At 58.6% G+C, this 9,319-nt stretch overlaps 1 protein-coding gene across 1 annotated transcript; it reads left to right on the top strand.

The window, feature by feature from the left end:
- Positions 1-9: 9 nt before the first annotated feature.
- On the top strand, positions 10-9,272 carry DCAF15 (DDB1 and CUL4 associated factor 15). Its single transcript, XM_019964003.2, has 13 exons — positions 10-168; positions 1,998-2,095; positions 2,184-2,319; positions 2,900-3,006; positions 3,086-3,225; positions 3,313-3,483; positions 6,791-7,225; positions 7,334-7,425; positions 7,519-7,647; positions 7,739-7,824; positions 8,054-8,158; positions 8,233-8,348; positions 8,724-9,272. The coding sequence occupies exons 1-13, from the start codon at positions 37-39 to the stop codon at positions 8,777-8,779; spliced, it is 1,803 nt and encodes a 600-aa protein (XP_019819562.1). The 5' UTR covers positions 10-36; the 3' UTR covers positions 8,780-9,272.
- The last annotated feature ends 47 nt before the right edge of the window (positions 9,273-9,319 follow it).

Raw genomic sequence — 9,319 nt, 5'->3', positions numbered from 1 at the left:
GGCCGGTTGCTCCGGAAGTGGAGGGAGGGGGTGAAAATGGCGCCCAGCTCGAAATCGGAGCGGAACAGCGGGGCCGGGAGCGGCGGCGGCGGCCCCGGGGGCGCCGGAGGAAAGCGGGCAGCGGGGCGGCGGCGGGAGCACGTCCTCAAGCAGCTGGAGCGGGTCAAGGTGAGGCCTGGAGTCTCGGAGGAGCGCGTCGGAGGGAAGGGAGGAGGGACGAGGGAGGCGGCGGGGAGGGAGGGCGTTCGCGGGGTGAGGGGTTGGGGGCGGAGCCCCGGGGGAGGGGGCTTGGAGGAGGGGGTTGGGCGGGGCCCCAGGAAGAGAGCTTAGATTGGGGGTGCTGCGGCGGGAGTTTGGATGGAGGGAGTTGGGGGCGGGGTCCCTGAGAGGGGGCTTGGATGGAGGGGCTGGGGGCGGGGTCCCGAGGACGGGCTTGGATGAAGGGGGCCTTAGAGGCCGCTGGAGGAGTGAAGAGAAAGGGGGCGACGCAGGGTCAGACTCGTTTTTCAAAACCCTGCTCCCCTGGCCCTTCCGTTATGGAGCCTTACCGCCCCCTTGGCACAGACTCTGCTACCGGCTTTGGGATTCCTCCGCCTGGAGTTCCTCTCTCTGTCCAGCTCTGACCACAGGAGAGCTGGGAGTTCCTGTAACTGCCTCCCACATTGAATGGGAGGGAGCTCCCTGGAGAGGGCCTGATCTTCAGCTACCTGAGCAAGGCTCTGTCTCCCCATGAAACTAAACTCTCAGCGTGCTGGAATCTTTTTCCCCATCGGGTTGCCAGCTCTGGGAGGGCAAGCGTGTAAATCTGCTGTCAGGTCAGCAGCAAGTGGGGCAGGTCTGTGTCTCCGTGGATCAGGAGTCGTGCGGTCTTCTCCATCAGTCTGGGAACTCTGTGAGGGCAGGGCTGTGTCTTCTCCTTTTGACTAGAACTCCTGGAGCAGAGACAGTCCCCACCCTCAGCCTGATTTGCTCCCTGGGTTGGGCTGTGGCTCCGCCCTTAGCTTGGAAGCTCCATGGCGGGGGACTGTGTCTCCCAGTCAGCCTGGGCCTCGCTGACAGGGTTATTCCACTCTGGGATCTCCTCGAGGGCTGGGCTGCATCTCCCCCATTAGACTAGGTAGCAGGATCCGAGGTGCTCTGATTCCTCAATGCTCAACTTGGGCCTGCTCCCCACCCAAAACCTTCCTTGAAGTTTTGGGATGCGGGAGTCAGTTGGAGGGCAGCTGTTAATTGAGAAGGGGGAGTTGGGCAGGAGTTGGACAGTCACTAGTCAGGTTTACCCTTCTGTCTGCCTCAACAGACAGCCCCCCAGGGACCTAAGCGCCCTGTGTATAGGCTGGTGGGTTGGGAACAGGTGAATGGAGTTGGTCAAGCCCCCATCTCAGCCTCCTTAGTGATCCTCGATGTCAACAGCTTACTGTGCCTTCAGGTAGCCTTCAGGAAGACAGACAGGTGGCCCAGTGTGGGCCAGGGATGACTGGGGGAAGCAATGCCAGTGATAGTCCTCATAGCCTTGGAAGAGGAACGTGTGAAAATGTCAGTCACTGAGTCGTGTCCAACTCTTTGTGACTGCATGGACTATAGCCTGCCAGCCTCCTCTGTCCATGGAATTCTCCAGGCAAGAATACTGGAATGGGTTGCCGTTCCTTTCTCCAGGGGATCTTCCCGACCCAGGGATCGAACCATGTCTCTTACGTCTCCTGCATTTGCAGGCAGGTTCTTTATCATCTGAGCCACCAGGGAAACCTCAGGCAAGAGGAACCCTTAGGCTGTGGAGTTGGGAGGGTGGCATGGGGCCCTGGTGGAGAGACAGGCGCAAGCCATTCACACCTTCCAGAGCTTGGACCACCCTGGACCGTTATGGTTGGTAGGAAGTAGGCCTGTGTGGCTGGGCTGGACCCCAAAGGTGGTGTTCTGCCTTGTGTGAGGGGAATGGGGGGGCTTCAGGCCGCTTCTTCCACGTGGTGTCTCAAGAGCCCTGGCTGCCCCTTCCCCAGATCAGTGGGCAGCTCTCTCCTCGCCTTTTCCGGAAGCTGCCACCCAGGGTCTGCGTCTCTCTCAAGAACATTGTGGATGAAGACTTCCTCTACGCAGGGTGAGGCAGGGGCCAGGCAGGGGTTGGCGGGGTGGGATGGCCGGCCAGCCCTGACGTGGCCATTGGCCCCTCCCTGCCATCCCCACAGACACATCTTCCTGGGCTTTTCCAAGTGCGGCCGTTACGTTCTCTCCTACACGAGCAGCAGTGGGGACGACGACTTCTCTTTCTACATCTACCACCTGTACTGGTGGGAGTTCAATGTGCACAGCAAGCTCAAGCTGGTAGGGCCAGGCCACCTCCCTTTCTGACCGCATGACCCCACTCTGAGCCTCAAGTTCCATGGCCACAAATGGAAGATAGTGTATTCTCAGGGCCGTTGTCAGGACTCCAAGTGTTAGGTCGAACTGTAGGAAATTGCCATCTTCAGAGCCGAAAGTGGGTAAATGGCAGGATTTCCTATGGTCTGACAGCTCAAGGCAGGAGGGACCCATTAGGTCTGTTAGAACCAAGCAGGCTGCCATGCCTGATTTAGCCCTGACCTTGACTCTTCAAATGTCCCACCCTGGGAGGTGAGTGCCGTTACCCCAGTTTCCACGTGAGTTCAGAGAGGTGAACCGGTCTTAGGGTGGGTTGGGTTTGGAACCGATGGGTCTGGCTGCGTCCTATCCTAGGCCTGGCCTCCCTGTGTCCCCGACCTGTGGGGAAATTCTTATGAGCCTCCTCAGCGTGTTCTCAGGATGGCCGAGCGGGGTGTGGGGTGAAGGCTGCTTGGGGCTCCCTGGCCTGAGACTTCCGGCAGGTGCAGCCTCAGGTTGGCCCCGGCCCGCTTGGACCCCACCCCCATGAGAACCTGCTGCTCAGGTCCGCCAGGTGCGGCTCTTCCAGGACGAGGAGATCTACAGTGACCTATACCTGACCGTGTGCGAGTGGCCCAGTGACGCCTCCAAGGTCATTGTCTTCGGCTTCAAGTGAGACTTGGGATAGGGTGGTGGGGAGTGGGTGGGGGCGGGCGCCCAGGCCAGGCTCTGAGGCTCCGCCGGCCCCCAGCACCCGCTCAGCCAACGGCATGCTCATGAACATGATGGTGATGAGCGACGAGAACCACCGGGACATCTACATCAGCACCGTGGCCGTGCCGCCGCCGGGCCGCTGCGCCGCCTGCCGGGATGCCAGCCGCGCCCACCCAGGTGAGGGGCTGGGGGCCTGGGGCGCTGGGCGGCCTGCTTCCCTGCCCCACGGCCACAGCTGAGCCCGCGTGGCCTGTGTCGCTGCAGGTGACCCGAGTGCGCAGTGCCTGCGGCATGGCTTCATGCTGCACACCAAGTACCAGGTGGTCTACCCCTTCCCCACTTTCCAGCCCGCCTTCCAGCTCAAGAAGGACCAGGTGGTGCTGCTCAACACCAGCTACTCTCTAGTGGCCTGCGCCGTCTCGGTGCACTCGGCAGGTAGGCTCCTGGGTCTGCTGACGGGCCCTGCGTGCGTGCTCCCAGCCGTGGGGCCCTGTGACCCGATGACTTGGCCGAGCAGCCCCTTGACGTCGGTGCCATCCCTACCCCGCATCACAGATGAGGTGACTGAGACCCTGGAGAGGTGAAGTCGCTTGTTCAGGAAGTGGCAATGTGGGTTCCAAACCCAGTCACCCTGCCCCCCCACCCCCGCCCCAGCATTGCCTACTGGAACTTTCCATGGGGCTAAGAGGGTCCATGTTTGGGGTATCTGCTACAGCTGCCACCAGTAGCCACTTGACAGTGGCTCATGTGACCAAGGAACTGAGTTGTTAAATTTAATTTTAGTGATGTCAAGTTCAAATAGTCCCATGTCCACCATGCAGTGCGTCCTTCTATTCAAAAAGAGAAAGATTGATTAAAAACTTAAGGGAGTGGTTAGTGGATAGAGGGCTGTCTCATGGTTTTGGCTGTTGCTGACATGGGGCTGGGGGCAGGGGGCTCCTGCTCTCCCAGGGCCTTATGGCAACAGAGGATGCTTGTGGCCCAGCAGCAGCCCTGCGCCCAAGTGTGTCCGAGGCTTTAGTGGCAGAAGCTGGGGCCCGCCTGGCATTTGGGAAAGTAGGACTGGGTGGTTACCTCCCCCGGATCAGCAGGGAGTGCCCCAGCATACCTGTCTGTGGAGAGTGTGCGTTAAAGACATGTTCATGTGCAAAAGAAACACAAGGAGATCTGTAACCTGTTACTGATGCCGTTTATATATGAGTTTAGAATGTGTTCCAGTTATGCCAGAATCCAGTCCAATAAAGATGACCACTGGGACTTCCCCAGGGGTCCAGTGGTTAGGAGTCCACATTTTCAGTGCGAGGGCCCAGGTTCAGTCCCTGGTTGGGGAGGACCTAAGATCCTGCAGACTGAGTAGCATGGCCAAAAAAAGATATCAACTACCTGCGTTTAAAACGATTGCCCCTTGGGGAGGGAGGGGAATGGACATGAGAAGAGGATCCTATATATACGCTTGTGTGTGTGCCTAGTTGCTTCAGTCACGTACAACTATGACCCCATGGACTGTAGCCTGCCAGGCTCCTCTCTCCATGGGGATTCTCCAGGCAAGGATACTGGAGTGGGTTGCCATTTCCTCCTCGAGGGGATCTTCCCAACCCAGGGATTGAACCTGGGTCTCCTGCATTGGCAGGTGGATTCTTTGCCTCTGAGTCACTGGGGAAGCCATGGATGTGTTATATATGTATATATAACTGAGCCCACAGACCAGCAAGGGGCAGTGTGCCTTGTCCTCGAGCTCTTCCAGGGGCCTCCCACCCCTGCCCTGGCCACCTGTACCAGTGTGGGAAAGGCTGTGCTTCTCGCCAAACCGTGATCCCCCAACAAGCTATGCCTGGATGGGGCGGCTGCCCCCACCCTGCTAGCAATGGCTGCACAGGACAGGATGCGGCCGTGTGCTCGGCCCAGGCGGGGGGCACTGTCGGCGGTGTCGACACTCCTCTCACCCTGTTGCTGCTGCTGCTGCTGCTAAGTTGCGTCAGTCGTGTCCGACTCTTTGCGACCCCATAGACGGCAGCCCACCAGGCTCCCCCGTCCCTGGGATTCTCCAGGCAAGAACACTGGAGTGGGTTGCCATTTCCTTCTCCAATACATGAAAGTGAAAATGAAGTCGCTCAGTCGTGTCTGACTCCTAGCTACCCCATGGACTGCAGCCCACCAGGCTCTTCTGTCTATGGGATTTTCCAGGCAAGAGTACTGGAGTGGGGTGCCATTGCCTTCTCCCCTCTCACCCTAGGAGGGTATTTACACAGAGGTGGGGTTTAACGCAAACATTTTCCACTTGTCTGCCTCCTCTCCGGAAGAAGTGCCACTGCCCTGGCAGACATGAGTGTGTTGGCATACTTGTATTATCTCTCAGTGTGAGCTTGGACAAGTTTCTCTGAGCCTTGGCCCCGAGTCTCTGAACTGAGAGGACAGCTCCCCTCTACAAGGGCTGCTTACAGGGGGGGCCCAGTGCCTGGTGGTGGTGCTGCTTGGCGGATGCGTTGGGTTCTTCACACTGAGATTCTCCACAGGGAGATCTGGCCCCCAGTCAGGTTAGGGTTAGGTGGAGCCACAGAGAGGCCTGGGATCCAGCCAGGCTGTGCCTGTGCTGGTCTGTCTCAAGTTGAAAAGGACAGAAGACAGTGTGGTAAACCGTCAGGCCTCTGTGGCTTATTTATTTGACTGTGCTGGGTCTCACTGCTATGCAGGCTTCTCTCTAGTTGCAGAGAGCGGGCACTGCTCTCTAGTTGTGGTGCGTGGGCTTCTCATTGGGTGGCTTCTCTTGTTGTAGAGCAGAGCCTCCAGTTGTGCGGGCTTCAGCAGTTGTGGCTCAAGAGCACAGATTCAGTCGTGGCGCGCAGCCTTAGTCACTCCTGGGCATGTGGGATCGTCTCAGATCAGAGATCGAACCCATGTCTCCTGCATTGGCAGGCGGATTCTTTACCACTAAGCCACCACGGGAGCCCTTATGTAGCTTTTATCTTCTGTCATCATAACTCAGCTCCCCGATTCAGTTCAGTTCAGTTGTTCAATCATGTCTTACTCTTTGTGACTCCATGGACTGCAGCACACCAGGCTTCCCTGTCCATCACCACCTCCCAGAGTTTGCTCAAACTCATGTCTGTTGAGTCGGTGATGCCGTCCAACCATCTCATTCTCTGTCATTCTCTTCTTTTTCTGCCTTCAGTCTTTCCCAGCATCAGGGTCTTTTCTAATGAGTCAGTTTTTCGAATCAGGTGGCCACAGTATTGGAGTTTCAGCTTCAGCGTCAGTCCTTCCAATGAATATTCAGGACTGATTTCCTTTAGGATTGACTGGTTTGATCTCCTTGCAGTCCAAGGGACTCTTAAGAGTCTTCTCTAGCACCACAGATCAAAATCTTCAATTTTTCGGCGTTTAGCTTTCTTTATGGTCCAACTCTCACATCCATACATGACTGCTGTTATCCATACATGTCAGCTCCCAAGGGCAGGGAATTTTGTCTTCTTCACTCCTATGTCCTCAGTATGGGGCATACAGCAGATGCTTAAGAGGAAGGTTTGAATGAACATGTGTGTGTGTGAGGCCTTTTTCTGTTTTGGTTGGTTTGGACTGATCTCAGCATATGTAAGTCTTCTAGGAGGGCCTCCTCTTGGATTTCTAAGATCCACACCACCGCCCCTCCCACCACCCAGGGTAATGAGGGAGGTCAGGAAAGCGTTGACTTAAACTCACCTATTGACCTCTTCTATCTCCTTCACTTTTTATTTGTGTGTTCCAGGAGATAGCAGCTTCTGCCAGATCCTGTATGACCACACCACCTACCCCCCAGCCCCTCCCAGCCCCCCTGGACCCCAGAGCCCAGAGCTGCCCCCTGTTCTCCCCAGCCTCTGCCCTGAAGCGGCCCCAGCCTGGCCCTCTGGGCCCCCCGATCCCTCGCCTGCCATTGCCAAAGCCAAGGAGTTTGTGGCTGACATCTTCCGCCGGGCCAAAGAGGCCAAGGGTGGGACCTCGGAGGAAGTCCGGCCACCTCCCTGCCCAGGGCCCTCAGGCAGCCGCTGCCGCCTGCCCTCTGAGCCTCTTGGCCCAGGTGGGGAGGCGGTGCCCCGGGACAGCCCCCCTGCAGCAGAGGCGCCCGCCCCAGAGCCTGGATACGTCAACTACACCAAGCTCTATTACGTGCTGGGGTCCGGTGAGGGGACGGAGCCAGAGGATGGTGAGTGGGGAGCCCCTCTGTTGGGCAGGGCCCCAAGCATGGGAGGCTGGCCTTGAGAGCCTCCAGGCCTCCCACCGCCATCCCTACCACCTTGTCCTGCCCCCTTAGAGTTCGAGGATGACAAGATCTCCCTGCCCTTCGTGGTGACCGATCTCCGCGGTCGCAACCTGCGGCCCATGCGGGAGCAGGCCGTTGTCCAGGTGGGTGTGGGTGGTGGGGAGGCCAAGGGGCAGCTCCTGGGGCACCTCCTGGGATGGCGGTGGGCACAGTTCTCCCCCTGCCCTTGTCCACAGGGTCAGTACCTGACAGTTGAGCAGCTTACACTGGACTTCGAGTATGTCATCAACGAGGTGATCCGCCACGACGCCACTTGGGGTCACCAGTTCTGTTCCTTTAGCGACTATGACATTGTCATCCTGGAGGTGGGTCCAGGTGTCAGGCAGGGCGGTCCAGGGCCTCCCTGGTCTTGGTGGCACTCTAAGTAGCTGTCACTGTCCACCCTCCGCCCCCCAGGTCTGCCCAGAGACCAACCAGGTCCTCATCAACATTGGCTTGCTGCTCCTGGCGTTCCCATCCCCCACCGAGGAAGGCCAGCTCCGGTGAGTGGGCAAGGACCCACCTTCACCCTTGCCCAGCAGGGCTTGCGCTCATGATAGCTCAGTGTGGGCAGGTAGCATATGATAAAACTCCCCTTGGCTCCCCAAAGCTTGCATAGGCTATTCCATTATTGCTCCAAAGATAAAAGCGCCTTGGGGTAGCCTGGGTTCCAGCTCAGGCACCCTGTAGTCCCCCACTTTCTCTTGTGCTCACCAGCTTTTCCTCCCATAGACCAAAGACCTACCACACCAGTCTCAAGGTGGCATGGGACCTCAACACGGGCATCTTTGTGACAGTCAGCGTGGGCGACCTCACTGAGGTCAAAGGGCAGACCAGGTGAGGCAGGATCGAGGCGGGGCAGGGCTGGGTTGGGCCCAGGGCTGGGAGTTGCTCATACCCTCTTCCCTCAGCGGCAGCGTCTGGAGCTCATATCGCAAGAGCTGTGTGGACATGGTTATGAAGTGGTTGGTGCCTGAGAGCAGCGGCCGATATGTCAACAGGATGACCAACGAGGCTCTGCACAAAGGTGGGGCACTGACCTGACGACAGTTCGGGACTGGGGTCCTGATCCTGGGGCTGGGCGGAGCCTGGAGCGGGCGCTAATTGCTAAATGTTGCTGAATGAAGGAGCTCGTTGGCTGAGCAGTGGCATGTGGGGTGAAGGTGAGGACAGCCCAGGCCAGAGCCAGGGGGCCAGCTCAGATGTGGCACCTGACGGCCCCCCAACCATTCATTCATTCAGCAGACATTAATTGAATGGCTGCAGGCCCGAGGCAGAGATAACTTGCACCTGCCTTGCTAGAGCCTTCTGGGCCGCCATCAGGTCAGGTAAAGAGAGAAGCCTCTCCTGCAGACTGGGCCGGCTAGAGGTTCCAAGGCCTTGTCCCCACATTCCACTGCAGGGTGCTCACTGAAAGTTCTGGCAGACAGCGAGCGATACACGTGGATTGTGCTGTGAGAGCCCGGCCGCCCTGGACACTGACTCCAACTACCTCCGCGGCCTGGGAGCTGGCTGCCTTCCTGGTAGCCGCCGGCCGGCCGGCCGACCGACCAACCGACCAACCGATGACCGGCACTAGTGTTAGGCTCCGGGAAGGGGGCTGGGCCGGGCAGCCCCTGGTGGCCTGAGAGTCTGGACGCTTCTTATTTATGCCTATTTAAGTGGGGAGGGGCAGAGGGAAGAGAGCCCCCTGCCCCACCTGCCTTGAGCACCCGCCTTCACCCTAAGCTGGGCGCGGGCCCTCGTTCCTCGAGAGTTCGCCCCTTTCCTCAGCTACAGGTGTGGACAAGGCCCCCCACACAGCCCAGGGAGGCCAGATGGATCCCAGACCCCTGCCCCGACCACCCTCTGTTGCCCCTACCTGAGGTGGAGAACCTAGTGGCCGTCACACCGCCCCCTTCCGGCCCTGTTGTTCCTCTTCACATAATAAATGTTTTATTTCTGAACCTCACCAGTTCCCTTCACTGCTTGCTACTCATGAGCTTGGGGCCCAGCTGG

Source organism: Bos indicus, chromosome 7 (assembly GCF_029378745.1).
Source record: "Bos indicus isolate NIAB-ARS_2022 breed Sahiwal x Tharparkar chromosome 7, NIAB-ARS_B.indTharparkar_mat_pri_1.0, whole genome shotgun sequence".
NCBI classification, from domain to species: Eukaryota; Metazoa; Chordata; class Mammalia; order Artiodactyla; family Bovidae; genus Bos; species Bos indicus.
The sequence above is the reverse complement of the archived record's forward strand: the minus strand, read 5'-3'. Positions and strand labels throughout refer to the sequence as shown.

What these genes read in the sequence shown, in the direction of transcription:
- DCAF15 (XM_019964003.2), top strand. Translation starts at nt 37, where the DNA reads ATGGCGCCCAGCTCGAAATCGGAGCGGAACAGCGGGGCCGGGAGCGGC. An exon ending in GAGGTCAAAGGGCAGACCAG is followed by an intron (nt 8,159 to 8,232) that starts GTGAGGCAGGAT and finishes CTCTTCCCTCAG; the next exon opens with CGGCAGCGTCTGGAGCTCAT. An exon ending in CAACGAGGCTCTGCACAAAG is followed by an intron (nt 8,349 to 8,723) that starts GTGGGGCACTGA and finishes ATTCCACTGCAG; the next exon opens with GGTGCTCACTGAAAGTTCTG.